Source organism: Cervus canadensis, chromosome 31 (assembly GCF_019320065.1).
Source record: "Cervus canadensis isolate Bull #8, Minnesota chromosome 31, ASM1932006v1, whole genome shotgun sequence".
NCBI lineage: Eukaryota > Metazoa > Chordata > Mammalia > Artiodactyla > Cervidae > Cervus > Cervus canadensis.
The window spans coordinates 35,541,346-35,563,809 of record NC_057416.1 but is presented as its reverse complement, the minus strand read 5'-3'; the positions used below and the strand labels follow the sequence as shown (position 1 = coordinate 35,563,809).

Here is a 22,464-nt window from a genome sequence, read left to right as displayed (position 1 = left end):
GGATGTGAGTTGGGGCTGAGACGGTAGCTGGGAAACATGTCCTCCACGCAGGGAGACAACAGACGCCAGGGGACGGGCAGAGGTGAGCCCACCTCATCACGCAAGGAAGCTTCGCAGCGCAACCTCTCTGCCGCAGAAGGCCTGGGCACAGGACACTGCATCACGGAGGGCTGGTCCGCTGTGCTCTCCGCCTTCACGCCCCACAAACGATTCTTTGGTTTGGTGATTCCAAGCAGGCAAGCTGCCTCCACTGTGGAGGGTCATTCTGAAAGGAGTCACTCCAGTGAGAGCTTTTTAAACTTATCATTTATTTTGAAGCGTTTTTGGTAACAAAATGATCTCTTCTAAGGATTTCAGGAAAGCCACTGATGTCTCCCACCCCACTGGGTCTCGGGGCTGGAGAGGACCTGCCCGGTGAGGATGGCAGAGCGTGTGGGCTCCTCTCTTCCTAGAGATAGAGGATGGCTCTGGGGACCCCTCCCCTCCAGATACACAGACGGACGGACGGGTGGGAGGCGGGTGGGCAGACAGACGGGGAGGTGATGGGCTCGGGGAGGTGCCTAAGTAGGTAACTGTCGGTGAAGGTGGCTGGGAATCACACGTCCACAGTTTCACTTACTTTTCAAGTGGGGAAATGCAGAACATGGCTTCTGAGGGAAAGGCATTTTTTAGGGCCCACCCATACCTTACGGATCTGAAAGGATATTACTTGGACTTTCTTGGAATATTAAACTGTATGTAACCAAAATATAGTAGACTATGTTACTGTACATGACACCCAGTGAGCTTCAGTCAGACACGGCAGTGATGGTGGCGTCTTGGTCTCTGCGGACATGCGTGGAAAGACAAATCTGCAGGAAACGCGGTCAGTGAGGGCAGACCTGAGGTGGCTTTATCCGTCACAGAAGCAGTGGCCTGGCCATCCCCTTGTGAAAAAGGCAACCACACATCCTTAGAATGAAGTTCCAGAGGCATCCGTTCACACGGCAGATGGAGAGAAGAACACAATGACGGTTCGGCTGTTTGAGCTGCGCGTACACAGGCAGAGGTGGGCGAGCCGTGTCCCCGTCAACCAGCCTGAGCACGTCCGCATGGCCCCCTTAACCGGGGAACACACAGCCCATCCGGTTCATGAGCAAGGACTCCTGTCGGTGATCGCCGGGGCCCGGTCGTTCTGCCAGAAACACATCTCAGCCGGGGCCTCAGATCTTCCAGAACACCTTCTTCCTACAGAGGACGTAGGCGATGAGCACCCACAGGGTGGTGGCGACCACGTTCTGCACGAGATGCTCCTTGTGCGACTGCTGGTCCCCCAGCTTCCACTGGAAGGGGAAGTAGTTGGCGAAGACCTCGTGGCCCACGTACACCAGGATCGAGTTCATCCCTGGGGAGACACAGCTGGTCATCCACCTAACTCTGGACGTTTGACTTTGGTTCAGTGGAAAAAGAAAAAGCACCCACTTCTGCTATCGGCTATGGCCCCCAAAAACAAGGGATGGGTATGTTAAGAGATTTAAGTGTAAATTACATCCAAAAATTAGAAAGTACTCCTTTTGTTAAGTGTGACTCTGGAACACTAAACCTGAAAACCAGAAATATTAACTTCTCTTCACCCAGCAAACTTGAGGGCCAGAGAGAGTAACGGTCACTGGACTCGGGGCTGAAAAGAGTCCCTGAAACCACCTGCTGCCTTGTCGTCTCGGGCAAAAACGCGTCCAAACCGCCCCAAGCGGCCCCGGGCAGCACCTCCAAGTACATCACTCCCGCATTGTCTGTGGGGTGCATGTGTGGGGGGTGTTCCATGAGAAGGCATGGCCCCTTTTCTGAAGTGCCCGGAACCAATGACCTGCCTGAGGAGGCCAGTCAGGTGCATTTACAACCCCACAAACTAATAAACGGTAAAATGGGGGGCTGTCTGGGACCCCCGGGACACGCTCAGCGCCGGCCACTCCCGGCATCCAGCCCGTCCTCTGGGTGCCCTCCTCCGCGTGGCCTGGGGCGGGGGCGCTCACCCGGGTAGAAGAACGGGGCTCCAGTCCACAGCCCCTTGACATCCACCACGGGGTACAGGGCCAGCAGGATAAGGAAGGCCAAGGAGCTCAGCGTGGTGACGTAGGAGAGGGACCTGGGGACAGCGGGTGTCTCAGGGCTCCGAGCGCGGCGGACGCCCACCCCTCCAGGTGTGCCGGCAACGGGGCCTCTGCACCTACCAGAGGTTTTTGTTTACTGGAATAAAGCCTTCATTTTCAGATGCTTTCGTCAGAGCCACAGAAACAAGCCCCTGGAGGCAAGGGTGGGGTGAGGACAAAGATGTTAGAAGTTTTTTCTATCATCTCCAGAAACAACAGTGGTTCCAGACTGAAAACCAGGAGTGACTTCCTTGCTTAGGGAAAGCTGAAAAGTGTGCCCTCTGTTTTATTCTTTTAACTAGAAACACGTGTTTAAGATGTATCAGCATGGGCTCCCCTGGTGGTCCAGTGGTTACGAATCCACCTTGCAATGCAGGGGACATAGGTTCAATCCCTGGTCCAGGAAGAGCACATGCCGCGGAGCAACTAAGCCCGCGTACCCCAGCAACTGAGCCCGCGCACCCTAGAGCGCGTGCTCTGCAACAAGGGAAGCCCGTGCAACACAAGCAGAGCAGCCCCCCCGCCACACCTAGAGAGACGCCTGAGCACAGCGATGGAGGCCCAGCACAGCCAGAACCAAAATAACAATTTACACAGACAAACAGGACACGCAGCTGGAAATACTCTCCACAAAGCGCCTTGTCAGCACTGCCCCGAGTCGAAGGTGAATGAGCTGATCAGCTGAGTGAATCCTCAGAGGAAACACGACCGCAGGGTCAGATGGGAGAGGAACGCCAGGCTTCTCTTCTGCCCCCTGCCAACCTGTCATCGGGGGCCAGGTCCTGCTGGCAAAGGCCCCCAGAACCCACCCCTCGCTCTGTTTCCTCATGGATTCACTGACTTCCTTAAAAAGACTTCTCCTAAGAAAACCAACCTGAGCATTTAGGCATCGAGATGATGAAGTGAAGAATGTTCTGACATGACAGCTATGACCCCAGGGCTAAATTTTTCTTTCTTTGAAACATGAAGGAACTTCAGTGAGGGAGGGGGTTACTTACAAGAAGACAACCCCAGGCAGCGAATCTGATCAGGATGCCTCTGGTCTGGTCCTTGTAATACAGGAGTATCTTCCCTGCCTGGGGAAGAAAATGCAGCGTGACCAAGAGAACCAGCTAGGGGGATTCTTATTTCATATTTACCCAGACAGACTCGCCTGTAGGCACTGAGGTTACCAGGGAATGAATGGTCCCCCTGCCCTTGGCTAGTGGGGACCGAGAGAGGGACCACTAGAGGGGAGGGAGGGAGGGAGGAGGGGAGGGAGACGCGTAGAGGAGGCACTGCTGAACTGAGGACATGAGCACGAAGCAGGAACAGTGTTGGGCAGCCTGGAACAGCATGCACGCAGCATGTCACACGGGTGAAAGCACTCGGCCGCCCTGCTGGGCTGCAGGTGGTTCAGAAAGGCCAAGGGGGTCAGAGGTGGGAAGGAGGGAGCAGGCAGCAGGAGCCTTCTCCCACAGGCGATGGGAGCCAAGGAAAGTCATTCCCCCCGCCATGTAACCAGGGACCAGGCTGGGCAGTTGAATGGCCCCGCCTGTCATGGGTACAGGAGGGGGACAGGTGCAGTGTGGACCCAGAGGCAGGGAACACTTTAAAACAGAAAAATCTGCACTTTGCATAAACCACCCCCCAAATTAGGATTTTCTGAAAACAATGAAGAAAGTGTTAACAATAATTTATAAGAGCTAAAACCTATGAACGTCCTGTTTTTGGAGCCTTATGTGAATTAACTTATTTAGGTGCTATTATATAACTTATATAACTGCTATTGAAGCACAGGGGGTACAGAAACACTCCCCGGACGGCCCAGTGGGTGCGCAAGGTCCAGGCACGGGTGGCGGTCAGCACTCCTTACCGGAGTTAGGGCATGCATAGATTTACCTGGAGAGCATACAGGGGGATTAAATGCATTTACGAATAAAAGCACCAACGTAAACTCTACACTGCTGCAGACGGAAAGGCGGCATCTCTACCCAGGAAATTATTTAACCACCAAAATGTATATGCTGTATATACTGTCCCACACGGGAGCCACTGGCCACCTGTGATGATTCAAGTGTTAATTTAAATGAAATAAAAAACCAGTTCCTCCTTCAGATCAGCCACATCTGGAGGACTCGGCAGCCACATGCAAAATAGTTTCAGGGTCACAAAGGTCCCCCAGGAAGGAGTACGTGGTCTTTCCCCTCCCAGTCATCTCCTCTCAAATAATGGTTTCCGACACCAAATCAGGAGAATTTCAGGGAGGAAAATCTGGGCTGCTCAGAATCTTAACATGATTGCCTGTGAGAGAAACCGAGAGCTGCCGGGACTGGCTCGGGCACAGAGTGTGCATAATCTCAAACTGTGTGACGTGCACACAAAAGGTGACAGGTGACCTTCCAGACGCGGTCCTGCCCAGCGGGGACACCTCTCACCCTGGGGCTGCCGTTCCCACCGCCGGGACGAGCCACATGAGTAATAACTTCCCAGACTACCGGAATGACACCTAATTATATGAACGTGCTAACTTTTGGCACCTTCTAGTTTTGACCATCTGTCAAACAGAAGCAGAATCTATTAGGCCTGAACTACACGGAAGACTGTGCTTCCAATGACTTCTTTTAGTCAAATGGACACGTGGATGAGTGATGAATCAATAGTCACACACTGTCAGGAACACGCATTCTCGTGAAATGAACACATACCTGAACTCCCAGAAACGCCATCACGATGGAGTTGATGGTCCCCAGGATGCCCTCCGGGTCATAGGCCACCTCGGTGTGATAAAGCACCTGAACAGGACGAGGAGGCAGGACTCACTCACTGACGGAAAAACACACACACACAACTCGCAGACGAAATACAGACTTCATCACACCCCAGCAGTCAATGCTTTTGGTTTCGCTGCAGAAACTCACTGCCAACTTGTGGCCAGCATACTTCTGTGGTGTGTGACACTCTGGAAGGGAACACAGATGTGAGCCCCGGTGCTGTGCAGCCACCCTGACCTCAGGTGGTCTGGGAGATGGTGCTGGGACCCGTGCCCCTGACACAACGCGTCCCTTGACAGCTTCAAACACTATGGAATCTTTTACTTTTCAGGTTTACTCTTTAGGATCAAGCCTACTGTGACAATGACTTCTTCCTTTTGTCTTTTAAGGCAAATAGCAATTAAAAACATATTTGCATTATTTCATTATAAGATAAATGGTTATTATAGAAAGGGCAGTTCTGTAATATTATATTACAGAACTGGAGCCAGTTATTGTCATGGGTGCCAGGGGGCATCACCCAGCTATCCCGCCCCGGCTTCTCCCACCCCTCGGGGGACAAGGGCATCCTGAAGTAGCGACGGCCGAAAGCTCTCAGCTGCTCCTGGGCTCGTCCCTGAAGGGAGCCAGCTCTCGGGAGTCACCCCCTTGCTGACCCACCCACATCCCTCCAGGGATGTCAAAGGGCCTGGTCCCACGCCCGCCCCACTGAGAACACCTCTGAGGGGCCGTTCCAGCCCCAAGGACACCAGCGGGGCCTGCGTGTGACGGTCCCTCTGCCCCGTCCCACTTCCTCCAGCCCCACACGTGCTGATCCCAAAGCGCTGCTGGACAAACATCCTGTGTTGGAACCGCCCACCCCGCCCGGACCTGAGACCCACGCGGAAGCACCTCCTGCACATCTGGTACCCGGCAGCCTCACTTTAAAAGCCAAAGACCAACCCACGACCACCCACAGCGCCCACGACCAACGTTCAGGTGAGGTCTCTAAGGTCAGCCAGCTTCAAATACAGCTCGGCTCCACCCTAGCCTACCTCTCGGTCGCAGATGAGATCTGGCCGCCCCCCTCCCCCACCAGGGTCCGCCCGGCCCGGGCAGCACCCACTCACAGTGGAGGACGGGTGCTGGTAGAGGTGCTGGTCTCCCAGGAGCAGGCGGTCCACGTAGCCCGCGGCGCCGCCTGTGCAGTTCCGGTACCTGCCCCCGTCTCCGATGCCGCCTGGCCCCAGGTAACCGCTGAGGAGGCGGAAACACGTGCTTCACCCGCCAGGCCTGGGGGGAGGGCTGCGCACGGGCCATGTGCGCGCCCACCACACCCCCAGAGCGCCGCCAACTCCCACCCTCCCGACGACGCCTGAGCGCTGGGCACACCCGCTGCAAAGCCCCTGACTCCCTGGCCGCCCCAGGGGTGGGACGGGCGGGGGCCCAAAGTCCATCCCTCCTCCCGCTGACCCCGGGAGACCTGCCGGAGACGGGCCTCTGGACCCACATCCACCCCTCTCCCCCCTCCGCCCCAACACCAGGGAGTCTTCAGGAGGACAGAGAGGAAGGGAGGTCCCCACACGGGCAGGCTGACAGCTGGAACCCGGAGGCTCCAACTTGGCAGAAAGGGATGTGCAAACAGAGTTTCCCGCAGGGCTCCTCACGTGGGGCACCCGGGAACCGGTAAGAAGAAGGTCAAGGCCAACCAGACGCCTTCCAGGATCAGCACGAAGAGCCACTGGGGCCAGCTGGCCGTGATGTCCAGCAGAGAAAAACAGCTCCTCTCCTGGGGGAGGGGGGCACACAGAAAGAACACATGTGAACTGGGCGCCGGCGGAAAGGGAAGTGACGTGGGGTGCACGTGCACTCAGGAAGCTCCTGTGAGGCTGCTCTTGGCCTTGACGGTGGTAACACAGAATAGATGTTTGTTTATTCCAAACGCAGATACGCCACCTCTGTGACACGGGCTTCCCTGGTAGCTCAGCTGGTAAAGAATCTGCCTGCAATGCAGGACATCCCAGTTCGATTCCTGGGTCGGGAAGATCCCCTGGAGGACAGCACAGTAACCCACTCCAGTGTTCTTGCTTGGAGAACACGACGGACAGAGGAGCCTGGCGGGCTGCAGTCGACGGGGTCGCAAAGAGTTGGACACAATTGAGTGACCAAGCATAGCATATGACATGTCACGGTAAAATGCTAGTTGAGAAGTTGTCAGTGGAAAATTCTACTCTTGTATCCAAGCGATTTAAAAAGATGTTCATACAGAAACGTGTACATGAATGGACACAGAATCATTATTCATAGTAGCCAAAAACTGAAAACAGGTCAACTATCCATCAACTGATGAATGAATACAAAATATGTTACATTCAGAAAACAGAATGTTACTCAGGAGTAAAAAGGAGTGAAGTACTCACGGCGTAACACGGATAAACCTCAAAAAATATTCTGCTAAATGAAAGAAGCCAGACATGAGAAGCCACATACTATGTAATTCCGTGTCTGTGACATGTCCGGGACAGGCAGATCTACAGACAGACAGCAGATTAGGGGTTGTCTAGGGCCGGGGACCTAGGGCGGGGGCGTTGCTGGGAGTGAGACAGGGTGTTTTCAGGGGGTAATCAAACTATTCCAGAATTAGACAGTGGTGATGAGTGCACAGGTCTGTGACTATTTGGGACATTTGGTAAAATGTCCCTCAATTTTACACCTCAAGGGTGTGAGTTTTATGGTATGCAAATTATATCTCAATAAAGCTATTATTTTAAAAAGAAATACAACTGAATTTTAAACAGGAAAATGCAATTTCAGCTTTGGGAGCTCTGCTGGCTGAAGGGGTACAGCCCACCTGCTCCTGGGGTCCCCACAGCCCCTGGCTCCATCGTGGCGGCCTGGATGAGCCTCGCAGACCCTCAAGTCCCCCTCCGCCACCAAGGTCACATCCAGGCACACACGGCAGCCTCAATGGGCCTTCAGAGCCTGCAGCAGAGGGCTCAGGCCGTGGGCAGGGGCCGCTGGGGGGAGCGGGGTCAAGGAGTGCCGGGAAAACGCACTCCAGCAATACACAACCAAGGAAGCCTTACAGGCAGAACCAAGAGAACCTGGGATTCAGGGATGCTTGCTAGTTACACAGGAAGGAGTGGGAACAAATACAGCTTATACAGCTAAGAAGCTTATTGTGAAGCAGGAGCTACATGGAAAGATTTAAACATTTCCACCTAAAGCTTTGCCCACTGTGGAGGGGGGCACCAAAAAAAATAGCTGTCATCTGAGTAAACTGAACTTGGCAATTTATAATGAGACAGAAAGTAGTAACACAAGAGGTGAGACCTCACATCCACCTTACCAAGAGGGACCAGGGAGCAGCGCGGGGCAGACCTGGCGCCTTCCAGCTCGGACCTCTGCAGCCTTTGTGCGGACACTGCTAGGTTCTGAGGTTTCCACAAGGAGACTGAAACACTGGCAGCCGCCCCGAGGGGCCGGGCTAGCGCACCAGATGATGGTGCTGCTCAACGCCCGCAAAACGCACTGATGGATGGAAACTGAACCATTTATTAAGAGGGCAGCGCTCATGGTATGTGTTCTTGATCACACACACACAAAAAAAGACGGATATAAAGACTGAATAAAACTACTTGAAGAGGAAAAAAAGATGCTCCGCAACAGAGTTGCAGAGTCTCGTTCTCTTTGGTTCCGCGCTCAGAACTAAAGGCGGCCCTGGCACTTATAGGGGACCCTCCCCCCTGTATAAAACGGGGTTGCTCACCGAGGCGCAGGTCTCGGGCACCGGCCTGGCGAAGAGCAGCTCCAACGCGGCGACCACGAAGTAGGTGGCCCCCAGGCGCTGGAGCACACCGGGGATGCGCGCCTTCTCCCAGGACACTGCAGGGCACCGGGCAGGGGCGTCAGCCAGCGCCGCGTGCCTCACCCCGCCGACACCACCTTCTCCCGAGGGGCACACAGACCTCTCCCGCGCCGAGGAAGTCTGATTTTGCAGCGTGCGGAGATGGGAACCCGGGGGTCAGGGGCCTCACTCGCACCCAGCAGGGAGGCTGGGAGCAGAGCAGCCGAGGGTCCGGCTCAGCGTGGGGACGCAGGGAGGCCCCCTCCCCGCCTTCTCCCGTCGAGGGTGAGCATCCAACTGCCAGCCTGGGGGAGCCGGCAGACTGGCACGGGCCGGGCTCTGCTGCCCCGCAGGCTACGCGACGGCGGGGCTGCCCGACGGTCACCCCAGGAGGCCCCACCATGTGTGCCCTGCGGAGCCCCGCGGAGCCCACGTCCCGCGGGGCCCCACCTCCGCCCGTCGCCCAAAGCCTCGGCGTCTCAGGCCTGAGGGTTTCGCCCGACAGCTGCTGGGTGAGCGTGTCTCCTTCGGCTAGTGAGAGGGCGCCCTCTGCGGACCGCCGTCTCTGCCTGCCCGGCTCCGTCGCTGCCCCAGCACGGGCTCACACCCTTTCCCCCGCCGTCCTGCCCCTCACGCCTCTCCGACAACGGCAGGGGAGTCCACACGCAGGGGGGCCTGGAAGGGCAGCCTCGCCGTGAGAGCGGGTGAGGCCGAAGCGGCAGGAGGCGGCAACGGGAACCAGCGGCTGGTCTGGCCCCGCCGTGCCCCTCCCTACTCTGACACCGCACCTCGCTCTCCCCGCCCCAGGGTCCTCCTTTGTGCAGAAGGGTTTGCCTGGACTTGGAGGCACCTCTCAGGCCTCAAATTCCAAGATAATAATAATAGGGACTTCCCTGGCTGTCCAGTGGTTAAGTAAGACTCTGCGCTTCCACTGCAGGGGGGGCGCGGGTTCCATCCCCGGTTGAGGAACAAAGACCCTGCATGCCGTGTGGTGCAGCCAAATAAATAAACAAATAACAATGCCCAAAGTCATGCAAGCATTAGATGTACTTTTCGAGTAACTGTTCTTTTTTGCAGGCAAAACTTAAGGTGGAGGAACTGCGTTTCTTTCAAACTATAACACATCTTTTCCCTATTTCAACCTGAATATATTTTAACAGGGGAAAAATACTTACATGGACCAAGGCAATAATTGGGGTTCACAACGAAAATTCCTATACAGATTAGCAGGAAACTCCTCCACGCGATCTTCCCCAGTAGTCTGAATTTTGAACATCCCCGCTGCAGAATGGAAGTCATTGACAGAAAAATCGAAGCTCCCATAATAAACACAAACCTGAAAAAACAACAGCTCTTACACGGTGGCCACTTCCAACTTTTCTGTCTCTACATCATCAGTATTTTATAACCTAAGATGTAAGAGAAGCAACACATGATTTCTTGAAACCACATCGGCTTAGAGGTGGAGGAAGAATTCCAGTGTCGGTCTGAAAGGTTTGTGCCCCTTCTCATCCTGTCTTAGGAGGAAACCCTGTGGAACAATGGACAATCCCCCCATTCAGTCACCAAAAACAAACTATTATGTATAAAATAAGCTACAAGGATATTCTGTGCAACATAAGGAATGTGACCAGTATTTTATCATAACTATATTTTTAAATTGTGAATCCCAATAGAATATATGTGAGTGTATATATATATATATACATGTACTATACACACATATATATACATATAATATACACATATATGGCACAGACTTATACAATGTTGAACATCAACTACACTTCAATTAAAAAAAATTAACATAAAGGAATCTTCACCAGCCCAGATAAACCTAAGTTCATATCAGCAATGAAACACCAGGCACCAAAGACAGGAACCCGCGGCCAGTTCTACAAACACCTCCAAATGACGGAGGGAAGTTGTTCACAGTGTCGGCAAAACCTGCGCTGTGTGGAAAGTCAGGGTCCTTCAACCAAGGGGACAGCCAGAGACAGCCAGGCTCACTCCACTCTTATTTTAGAGTTTAGCTCACTACTATCATTAACTGTTATACACATTATCAGAATTTATCAGAATTCCCTGCTACGGATATACTGCGTATAGGAAATAAAATTTTAGGAAATAAAATTTTCACACGTATTTTCAGGATTAGTGGAATATTCAGAATTTATGACTTTCCACAAGATTCCAGGATCTCCCACATCACACGCACACTAACAAAACGCTCCCTCCGAAGTCACCCATCTTTTATGCGCATGTGTCTTAGACAAGCGCTACGCCAGGTGTCCGAGTTGTTCAGGAACCCAGCTTTCGGGAGGAGCTCATCACACAGAGACCTGGGGCAGCACAGGCCCGCCGCCGGAACTCAGGGCAGGGTCAGGAAGGTCCAGCATCAGCGGAAAACCAAAGCTGGCAGATGGGCCATGAAGAGCGGGTGGTGGGTCTACAACTCACCATGGGAACACAAGGTCAGCCACCGTCAGCCCTGCAGAAGGACACAAGCGGGACAGTGAGGAAGGGACCCGGAGCGTCGGCGCTCCCCGACCCGGGACGGCGTCCATCTCTCACTGCCCGGGCGCGTCCTCAGGGAAACCCCACGCAGCTGCGCCGAGCTGCCCTGACTCTGGGCTGGGGCTGGCAGGGGGCGCTTCCTGAGAGCTGCCCCAGCACGGGAAGCCTGGACAGAAGCATGCCGGCGGTCTTCGATCTTAGGGAGTGCTACTCAGAACTCATCCTAAACCCACGGCCCCAGGCAGATTCACAGCCACGATTCAGCATCACTCAGAGCCCCCGGATCCACGGCATCCCCAGGAGGACCAGGCGTCTCAGTGCGGAGCACCCGTGAGGCTGTGGCACAAGGCGCGCCTGGAACACCCAGGTCCTCACAACCCTCTGCAGAGCCCGCGGGCCGGCCGCACCGACCTCCACAGACCTCTGGGGTGACAGGGAAGCACTGCGGAGCCAGGGTACACAAAAGGGAGGCGGGAACTGAAGGCTGAGGCAAAGGTCTAAGGTGCCATCCGAGGGGACGCATCGCTGGAGCCTCCACCCACGGCTCTGGAGGGGCCCGAGTCAGCCAGGCGACCTCTGGGCAGGGCTCACCATTCCAGCTCGAGTGCTTGAAGTACCAGTATTTCCCGCCTCCGTAGTTCACGAAGACCATGATGGTGAGCGCCATCCTGCAAAGTAACAGACACGCGCGCTCAGGGCCCGGCTGTGCGCCCGGGACGCCTGGTTGCAGACAGTGCCGCCCTGATGCAAGCAGACCCTTCAAGAGCGAGAGACTCCCGCTTCTCATCACCGCAGGGAGGACCCCGCACAAAAGTCCTCTCTGCCATTTCTGACGTGATGTCTGAAGAAAAAGTGCCACTACACCCTGGAATTTGAAAATGGAGCAAAACATTCCTGATCACTCTGTTCCGTGGTAATTACTCAAGTGTTTCAGGTGAAGGAAATGTAGTGGGGGGACAGTCTTTCAGGTCAAGACCTGGCTCCCTCTTTCTTGGATCCACTGGACCTCGGGTGAGCCTCCATCAGTTCTGTGAGAAGGAGGGACACCCCGACCCGGGGACCATGACAGAGAGTTACGTCCATCACCGCACCGAACCTGTGCTTGAAACATCTCAGCACTGAATCAGTGTCACCCCTGAACACCCGGGAACATCTCCAGAAGAGAGAGGAATAGAGTCAGACAGATTCTGCCTGTGCTGCTGTCTGATGCCAGTTCCCCTGAATGTGGGGAATAAAGACACGAGTGTGTCAGCAGGGTGATTTGTGGGAACAGTGGAGCCCAGAAGTCAGCTGGTAGCTCAGCTGGTAAAGCATCTGCCTGCAATGCAGGAGACCCTGGTTTGATTCCTGGGTCGGGGAGATTCCCCTGGGGAAGGGATAGGCTGCCCACTGCAGTATTCTTGGGCTTCCCTGGGGGCTCAGATGGTAAAGAATCTGCCTGCAAGGTGGGACACCTGGGTTCAATCCCTGCAGGAGGGAATGGCAATCCACTCCAGTATTCTTGCCTGAAGAATCCCATGGACAGAGGAGCCTAGCGGGAGCTACAGTCCGTGGGGTCACAAAGAGTCAGACATGACTGAGCTTTAAGCACAGCACACTGGCGCCCAGCCGACTGCATGCACATCCCACGTGGTCCCTGCGTGACCTCGGGCAGCTGACTCAGCTCTGAGGCTCAACTGCTCCATGAGAAACAGGGATGTTTTAGGAAGCATATACTTCACAGGACTGCTGAGAGATGAAAAGATGAAGACAAGTTGGAACCGGGCCTGGCGCACGGGAGGGCTCGTGTTGCAACGGCCAGGCTTCAGACACACAGAGAGGGGCACGCGGAGCCCTGGGGAGGCGGGGTCGGGGGACCCTGAAAGGGTTCTGAAAGGCCTCAGTGAGAAGCAACAGAAGACCAGACCTGACACCTAGAGGTTTCTTCTCGGCCACATGGTCTCAGGCCTTATTGTCAGCGTCCGGTCCTGGCCGCCATTCTGGACCGTGTGACTCTGGATTTGCCATCAAAAGGGCCTGACATTTGAGCTGGTCTGTGAGTGGAGGAGGAGGACGGGGCTGTCCCGCATTCCGTTTCCAGGCTGGGGCACTGGCCCATCTGTGCAGCTGCTGAGCGGACCAGGGTGCCCAGGGGAGCTCCTCGCAGACGGAAGTGACCCCCCCAACAGCTCCCGGGCCCCCAGGAGGCGGGTCTCGGCCTCTCCCCCAGCCAGCTGCTCCGAGTGACCTGTCCGCTTGGCTCGCACGGTAGTCTCGAGCCAGGAGAGGCTGCCGATTTAGCTTTACAGCAGGAGACCTTCTCCAGCCTCGAGAGCAAAGGGTGCCTGAAATACCTCCTGCAGCAAGTGTGTGTGTGTGTGTGAACGTGCCACCAGAGGCCATGTGTCACCAGGAGCCCACGTACCCTCGGAACGTGTCCACGCAGCGGAGGCGCAGCGGGGCCGCCAACCGACGCCAGGCCTCTGGTTGGGGGTCACTCGCCCTGCTCGGGGACCCCAGCTCCTTCCGGAAAAGGGGAGAAAAATGCAAACAGTTCATGAGGCAAAAGAGTAAACCAGACTTTTCTGCTTTTAGGGCAGAAATCAGCAGAGTGAAAGCTGAGGATCACTGTGGCTAGATGACACTTGCATTTGCTTTTGTAAAGACGCACCTAGAGATTAGGGTTTCACTTGACTTGGGTTTTGCACCTCTGCTGAGGTTGCAGTGGCCGGGCTGATAAACAATCACAAAGGATGTCTGGGACAAGAACACCCGCAGGTATGTCCGCGAGTGGACTCGGATGTGTCCATAAGGGACTGATTAACACGAGACAGGACGTTTAATCACCACGGCAGGCCACCACGTGTACGGATTTAATACTCATGTCTCTCATTTTGTTTTAATCTTGACACTCTACTTGACGGGGTCGATTCGGCAGTGCTGCCTGCGGAGCGGACAGACCGTCCACTCCGAGCGTCACCACAGAGCCGGAGCTCCAGCCTCACAAGACAGAGGAGGGGGCGCCCTTCCCGGGGGCGGGAGGGCCCTTCCGGTGATGGAGAAGGCAGGACACTCGACCTGGGCGCGCACAACGTAAGGCGGCCGAGGTGACTGAATGAGGGCCGGTAAACTCCCAATCGGGGCGGTCACCCAGAGCGCACACGACGCGTTCTAATCACTCACAGAATTGATGAGGCGATCGGTTTCCCGAGAATTGATTGCTTTAGAAATCCAATTCTGAAAGTCTTCCAAACTGTCAACAAATAAAAGGCCTGGTTAATTTATTTTCTTGGGCAGAATTTCAGAATATTATGCTGAAAGAAAGTGAAAGCTCACATTCTATAAAGTCAAAGAATCACACATTTTCCGTTTTCAACGAAACAGAAGTAGAAATCAAAGTTTCCAGCAGCAGTACTTTCAAGCGCAGGACGCTGACGGCATGAGTGCATCAGAGAGGAAGCAGGGGTAAGGACGGAGCCTTCCCTCAAGAACGTCGTGAGGGCAAGTGACATTGTTAGTCCCCGCGGCTGGAGTTCTGGTCAAAGTTAGAGCAGCAGCGGGTGCCCGAGGCAGCGATGACGGACCCCGGCGTCTGCGGCCGTGGGAGGCTGAGGCTCCGCGGCCACGGCAGCAGCGGGGCAGGAGCAGGAGGCTCCCGGGGGGGATCACAGCAAGTGAAGGAGCCGCACAGAGAAAGACGAACGGCGCCCGGCACCGCTTCCACGCGGGGCCGATCTCTGAATCAGAAACGGACGCGCAGACAGAGGAGAGGCTGGCGGTGGCCAAGGAGGATGGGGGGCCGGGGAGGGGTGCAGCGGGCGTGTGGGCTTAGCAGATGCAAACTGGTGTACAGTATACAGGACGGAGAAACAACGAGGACCCACTGTACGGCACGGGGAACTACACTCAACCTCCTGTGATGGACCACAGTGGAAAAGAACGTGATGAAGAACGTGTGTGTATATGTGTATATACACACACGTGTGACTGAGTCACTCTGCTACAGCGAAGGTTAACACACTGCGAATCAATTATACTTCAGTAATTTCAATTTCAAAGATACCAATAAACAAAACCAGCACAAACAAGAGTGTCAAGGTGAATGGGTGACTTTCTCGCGATTCTGATTTTATTATTTGTCCACCCTGAATGTAAATTAATGAAGCTAGAGGCACCCTCGCGCCATACACAAAAATAAATTCAAAATGGTTTAAAGACTTAAATATAAGACACGACACCATAGAACTGCTGGAAGAAAATATACAGAAAACATTCTTTGACATTAATTGTACCCATGTTTTCTTAGGTTACTCTTTCAAGGCAACAGAAATGAGAGCAAAAACAATTACACTTAAAGCTTTTGTGCAGCAAAGCAAACCACAAGCAAAGTGACAGAAAAACGACGCCCTGGGAGAACAGATTTGCAAACGACGTGACTGAAGACCTTGACTTCCAAAACATACAAACAGTTCTTACAATTCAGTAACAAAGAAACAAACAATGGAGGAATGGATAAATTCACTGTGGTACATATACACAACAGATACTACTCAGCCATGAAAAAAAAAAAGAATGAAATAACGCCATTTGCAGCCACATGAATGGACCTAGAGATGATCATACTAAGTGAGCTCAGAAAGAGAAAGTCCAGTACGGTTATCACTGATACATGGAATCTAAAGTAGGACACAGGCGGTCCAGTGATTGAGGACTCTGCACTTTCACTGAAGGGGGCGTGGGTTTGATCTTTGGTGGGTGAACTAAGATCAAGATTCTGCAAGCCAAGCAGTGTGGCCCACCCCATCCACCCTTCCCAAAAACACCCAGCCAGTTCAATTTTCCTAACTTTTTTGCAATTTAATTGCTCAAAACAGTATCCAAATATGACCCATATATCCAATGCATACATTTAAAACGTCTTCTTTTTCCCTACAAGTCAGCTCCCACTTGTTGTGTGTTCAGCGCTAGTAACATCACTGTCACATGAAAACCTTAAAACAGAACCAGTAACTCAGGGTAAAAAGGAGAAGTTAAGATGCTAGAGAAGAACTCTTGAGAGTCCCTTGGACAGCAAGGAGATCAACCCAGTCAATCCTAAAGGAAATCAGCCCTGAATATTCATTGGAAGAACTGATGCTGAAGCTGAAGCTCTGATACTTTGGTCACCTGATGCAAACAGCCAACTCATTGGAAAAGACCGTGATGCTAGGAAAGACTGAAGGCAGGAGGAGAAGGGGGAGGCAGAGGATGAGATGGTTGGATGGCATCACCGACTCAATGCCCATGATTTCGAGCAAACTCCGGGAGATGGTGAAGGACAGGGAAGCCTGGCATGCTGCAGTCCACGGGTTGCAAAGAGCTGGACGCGACTGGGCACTGAACAACAACAACAAAGATGTTTAAAAACTGAGGCTGAAAAAGAAGAAGCACTTATTTTCTCATATGTGCTGTTCCCCCAGGTGAAGAGGAGAGACACAACGCACTCTTCTCTACTTTTTCAGATTCTTTTCTAGTTCACACACATCTGAACTTCCTGGGGCTTCCAGGGGCAGCTGGAAGCTGATGGGAGAGATACAAGGAACTTCTGCTTTGCCCGCAGGAGCATCTGCCCGCAGGCTGTGAAGGCAGAATCATGTGCGAAAGGAGTTTCAGTTCCACTACGGGGCAGGGGGACGCTCTTCTCTTTGCGGAAGCCTGGTGTCAGCCACCTACCACTTTAAACATGATGCAACAGATAACATTCACATGAAATGCAGTAAATGAGGACTTCTTGGTGGTCCAGTGGTTAAGAATCCACCTGCCACTGCAGGGTACACAGGTTTGGCCCCTGGTCCAGGAAGATCCCACATGCCGTGGGACAACTAAGCCCGTGGGCCACAACTACTGAGCCTGCACACCCTGCCGGTGCTCGGCAACAAGAGAAGCCACCGCAGTGAGAAGCTTGCGCGCCGCAACTAGAGATTAGCCCCCGTTTGTCTCCACTAGAGAAAGCCCATGAGCAGCAACAGAGACCCAGCTCGCCAAAAAAAAAAGAGCCACACCAAATGAAAACACTCTCAGAAACTGGAACATTATTTGCGTCTCATCAACATTCAAAGGGATGCACCTCCTCTGCGAGGACGGCACGGCGTCCCTGAAAGGCAGTGAGGCGAACCGTCGGCAGCAGGCAGCTCTCCTGCACAGCCAGGGTTCTCCACCAGGGAAGCACACTCCTTCTAGGAAGTTCTTTCTTCCAGTTGGATCTGGCTCACCAAGAGAATCGTGTGGTGTTTCCTGAGACCCTCATTGGCTGAGCATGCAAAAATTCAATCCTATTCCTTCTAAGAGGAAAGACCTTCCCTTGGAAAGATCCTATGCTGGGCCTGAGTCTAGATCACTTTCTTGTTCTTCTCCCGGTCACAAATCCACTCACCAGAATGGCAGTATACCAGCAGAGGGGAAGGAATTTCCTCTCTGAGCTGGCTGACCCTAATCAAGGGAGAGTCCGCCCCGAGGTGGGAGGTCCTGGCTGCAAGAGCTGGGGCCAGAGGCATGGCCTCAGGGCTCAGAGCCGAGAGGAAGAAGAGAGTCAGGGTGTCAGCATCTCCCAAAACCATCCCAGGCCACTTCCACACGCCACGAAGCATGATGTGAGTCCTCCAGGAAACAGTGATTGCTCAAGCATTTTCTTCTACGTTTCAGCCACGTGGGAGAATTGAAGGTAAAGATCCATTCCAACTAGGTTATTATTTCCTTGACGTCAGAGGCCATCTCTTATTCAACACTGAATCCCTAACGCCTAGGATGGCATGGTGGACACAGGAAGTTTTCATTTAATCCAGGAATAATGATCAAACTACCCTTTCTGAACACATTTTTTTCTATATTCTACTTTCCAGTGTGCCTGCCCCAACTTACCTCAGCAAGAACCTCAGGATGGACAGCACGATGATAAGTGCCATGCCGACGAGGAACGCAATACCCAGAGCTGCAAAGACGAAAGGAAACACGTCATCACCAAAAGCGTGGTCACAAGCGTCAAGGCTGTCATGTCAGTGCAGTTAATCTGTGAATGAAAAACCCAAACAGAATATGAAGAAGGATGTATATGTGTACAACTGAGTCACTTTTGCTGTACAGTAGAAATTAACACAATGTTGTAAATCAACTGTACTTCAATAAAATAAGTGGAAAAAAAGAAAAAAATGCAAACAAATAAAAATGGAAACATGAAGGGAAGGCCTATATCCCTTATGTGAAATTTCTCACTAACAATTGAGAATACGATTCATGACTAAAGTGCTAATTTTCATCATGAGAAATATCAAACATACTCAAAACTGTATAGAATTGTATAATAAACCCACATACACTTGTAGCCTAGATTCTAGAATTTCAAACATTGTCACTCTTGTTTCATCTTCATTCTCCCTCTTTTTTTTTTTTTTGCCCGAAGTCTTTTAGGCAAACCCCTGACATCAGTTATTTTATTCCCACATCTTCGGGATATACATCTATACCATCATGCAACCCTTAACCTGACCCCCCACCCCCCAAGAGAACACAGCGTCACTTCCACAGGACTCTGCTGAAGACACACAGCCTGTCCCTGGTCACACGAAAGCAGCAAGACAACCCAAGTAAAGACAACTGGCCAGTCCTCTTCAAAAGTGTCAAGGTGGTGCAAGATCAAGAAAACCTGATTAGAAGAGATGAGACTGGCTTAGAGAAGGCCTGGGAGACCTGACCACTAAGTGCCCTGGGAGCCTGGACAGGAAAAGGACACTAGAAAGGCAGCTGGAGAAACCTGAGAAGCCCGACGCTCAGCTAACAGCACCGGGTGCGCGTTAAGTGCCTGGTTTCAGAAACTATACGAGGGATCACGGCACTGTGATTGTACGGTTCAGGGGCTTAGGGGAAGCCGGGCGAAGGGAATATGGGAACGCTTCCTTGCAATGTTTCCGTAAGCCTAAAGCTATTTCAAAATGAAAAGTTTCTTAAAAATGGACCTTTTGCTGTATAGGCACAATGTGATACAAAATTAGTAACTCCCTGGCTAACACTGACTCCATATTCAAATTTTTCCAGTTGTCTTGAGACACGTTTTGTAGTCCATGTGTTCAACTCAGGACCGAGGCAGGGCTCACACCTTTCACGGTTGTTACGTTTCTTAAGTCCTGTGCGTTCGTCCACAGTCACGGACTTGATTTACACGAGACTGGCTGTCTCCTATCAGGGCGTCCCATTCTCGGTCTAGATCTGCCAGGGTGCTTCCACCCGGTGTCACTGATCTTGTTCCTCGGTCCTCCGAGTGTTCTGCAGATGGGAAGTCAGCTGTTCAGCCTTGGCCGAGAAGGCCCACTTCCCAGCAGGGATGCTCCGCAGATGCGGCATCTTCACCAACACGTCCCATCAGTAGCACCTCCTGCTTCCCACCGTGTGCCTGATGCCCATGTTCAGCTGGTGGAGGCCTGACCCCTCCCATGTGAAGTCCCCCTTTCATCGGATGGTTCCATCCACTCACGGTTTTTGCCTAAATCAATGACTTCATTGGGTGTTGCAAAATATTCTGCCACATTATTAGCTGGATTCTTCTGTAAAGAATTTACCCTCTTCACCTAGGACTACTTCGTTATCTTAAAACATAGTCAAAAACAGGAAAGGCATGACAGATGATCCTGCTTTTCCACTATTTTAATTGCACCAGTTAACATCAGGTGTCCCTGTAACCCCCAAAGGCAACCAAAATATTGTTTTTGTTTGGGGACGGGGGCCTTGGGCTTTATAGCCTCATAGTGAACCTATTGCTTTTTGTTATGTTCAGTGTGTTTCCATCAATTACTTCATTATTCTTTTAATGACTGAATCTTCCCATGTCGGCCCTTTCACATTGCCTCTTACTGATGTTCTTCTGACACAACCAACCAGTCTTCAGCAGCGTCACTGTGAACAGTACTTACTGTTTGGAACAGCCCCAGGGACTTCTGATACTATCTACTGGGGCCCCGGAATGACTCGTTTCCTCCAGAGGAATTATTAGAGACTGAACAACTCCTCCAGAACCCAAGAGGATGTCTGAACTGTCAAAGGCACATACAGAAAACACTGTATTCTAAATCCTAAAACAAGGAAAGATACTTGGCAGTCAACTGCCAGACTGCTAGCCAATTTCTAGTTTCTTTCCACTGCGATAAGTTTTTTTGGCTTATTTATGCTTCAAAATTAAACCAATAACAACTATGAGAATATGTGGAAATATAAAATATTTGTATATATCACATCATTTTCTTAGTCTATACCAATGGCACAATAAATACACTATAAATATGCCATAATGAGATAGACACAACCACCCGTAATCCAGGATTTGAATTACACAATATGCTGCAAACAATACTCAAAAACTGAAATGGTTCAAAATGCAAACTCTCAAAATCAAGCAAGAGCATGTACATACGAAGGTTACTGTCAATTGGCTCCTTGTTGACGACCAGGTCACAGGCAATTTCACTGACTCCGTCACGGACGTGCTTTACCAAGAGAGAATAGTTTCCAAATTCTCCAAATTTGTACTCCAGCCTACAGAGGTTAGGTAAAATGAAGAAAGACTGTTAGGTTAGGAAATAAGGAGTTGGATACTGGTAATGCCATTCAGACAGAGTGAGAGGCGTTTCTGCATGGAGACCAGGAAAGACACAGAAAGATATTCTGAAAGGAGGAGGAGCTAGAATCCAAACAGGAAAAAAACAAGTAGAGAGAAGTGCAGATTTCAGTAGGTCACAGCAAAGCAGGTACGAACCTGCACACGTGCTTGCCCTCCGCGCTGTCGTTCAGCTGCAGGATGGACCAGTGCTGGGTGCCCACAGCCACGGCCGCCACGCCCGACTCCCCGGCCTTCCTGCCCTGGGAGACGCTGGCCAGAACCTGGAGCAGGCACTAGAGATGCAAGCACAGGTCGGGGTTAGGGGTCTGGCAGTCTGCGGTGGCTGGATATCCAACAGAGGGGCCTGAGAAAACTTCTCCTTCATGCTTGTCAAGAACTCTTACATTTCAATAATTTAGGTCAAGTCTGTCCATGTAAGCAGGTATTGCTATGGAATTACACAAACCTTTATTAATAGGTCAATTCTTCACATCATTAACAAATAGAGCATCCATTAAATATTGCCTTTTATGGTTTTGCCTATAATTTAACAAATAAACATATGATTCTACCCAACTTGCATATTTTTAACGGTTATATTAATTGATACATCATATTTCATCACATACTATAGTTAGGAATACTTAGGCTGCTTTCAAAGCTTTTCTTTATTCTTTTGTATATAATTTATATAAATTATAGTTTTGAAAGACATAATTTAATGATATGACTTAAATATGATAATATAAATATATTTATAATTTATAAAAATTATATTGTTTTTAAAGATCTACATATGATGTTCTTACTCTTTTAAATTCTTTTCCTGAGATAAACTTCCAAAAATGAGATTACTGGCTTTAAAAAAAAAAAAATCATCATTTTAATGATTCTTGTTACACGTGGCCAAACAACATTCACATAAAATAAAAACCTATAACAGATTTATTTCTCAGAGCCTGAGCAGGACTTCGCATCCTTCTTCCTTTTGTTCAGGCACTAGGAGTTTATAATACCACAGCATTAAGATTACATTTCTAATTATCAGTAGATGTGTTGTTGTTTAGTTGCTTCAGCTGTGTCTGGTTCTTTGCGACCCCATGGACTGTAGCCCACCAGGCTCCTCTGTCCACGGGATTTCCCAGGCAAGAGTACTGGAGTGGGTTGCCATTTCCTTCTCCAAGGGATCTTCTCAACCCAGAGATTGAATCCACATCTCCTGCATGGTCAAGCAGATTCTTTTACCACTGAGCCCCACAGAAGCCCCTATCAGTAGATTAAATAATTCCATTTTCTTTGGTTCTTTTATGTTCCCTATGGTGTGAACCACATTAGACCAACCTAGTTCCCTTGAACATAATCTTAGAAATCTGTCCTCAAAAACTGTAACATTAAGCTTCTAACTCTCTCAAACGCTTCCCAACTCTAGTACTTTCATCTTGCTATATTCTGTTGTTTATAAAGCTTTATACATTCACACTACTCTGGTGTGTTACTTCTTCTATTGCTTCATGAGCATAAAGATGTATTCTGCATTTTTTTTTAAATTTGTAGGTTTTTTTTCATTTGAATCTAGTTGGGGTATTTGAAAGATGGTATCTGATAATTCTAAATGCCTTTCCCATGGTTTTCGCTATA

General features: G+C 51.3%; 1 protein-coding gene across 1 annotated transcript in view; it reads right to left on the bottom strand.

Moving 5' to 3' along the window:
- Positions 1-288: 288 nt before the first annotated feature.
- The window catches only part of HGSNAT (heparan-alpha-glucosaminide N-acetyltransferase), a 33,586-nt gene continuing 11,410 nt past the window's right edge, over positions 289-22,464 (bottom strand). Inside the window, exons 3-18 of the mRNA XM_043454026.1 lie at positions 20,983-21,119; positions 20,641-20,762; positions 18,102-18,171; positions 14,388-14,457; positions 13,630-13,727; positions 11,817-11,893; positions 11,169-11,199; positions 9,884-10,044; positions 8,631-8,746; positions 6,529-6,650; positions 5,992-6,118; positions 4,817-4,903; positions 3,128-3,205; positions 2,211-2,281; positions 2,013-2,125; positions 289-1,384 (exon numbers count right to left, since the gene is read on the bottom strand). Of these exons, the coding sequence (XP_043309961.1) occupies positions 1,203-1,384; positions 2,013-2,125; positions 2,211-2,281; positions 3,128-3,205; positions 4,817-4,903; positions 5,992-6,118; positions 6,529-6,650; positions 8,631-8,746; positions 9,884-10,044; positions 11,169-11,199; positions 11,817-11,893; positions 13,630-13,727; positions 14,388-14,457; positions 18,102-18,171; positions 20,641-20,762; positions 20,983-21,119 (1,662 nt within the window). The 3' untranslated portion in view covers positions 289-1,202. The remainder of the gene's footprint in view (positions 1,385-2,012; positions 2,126-2,210; positions 2,282-3,127; positions 3,206-4,816; positions 4,904-5,991; positions 6,119-6,528; positions 6,651-8,630; positions 8,747-9,883; positions 10,045-11,168; positions 11,200-11,816; positions 11,894-13,629; positions 13,728-14,387; positions 14,458-18,101; positions 18,172-20,640; positions 20,763-20,982; positions 21,120-22,464) is intronic.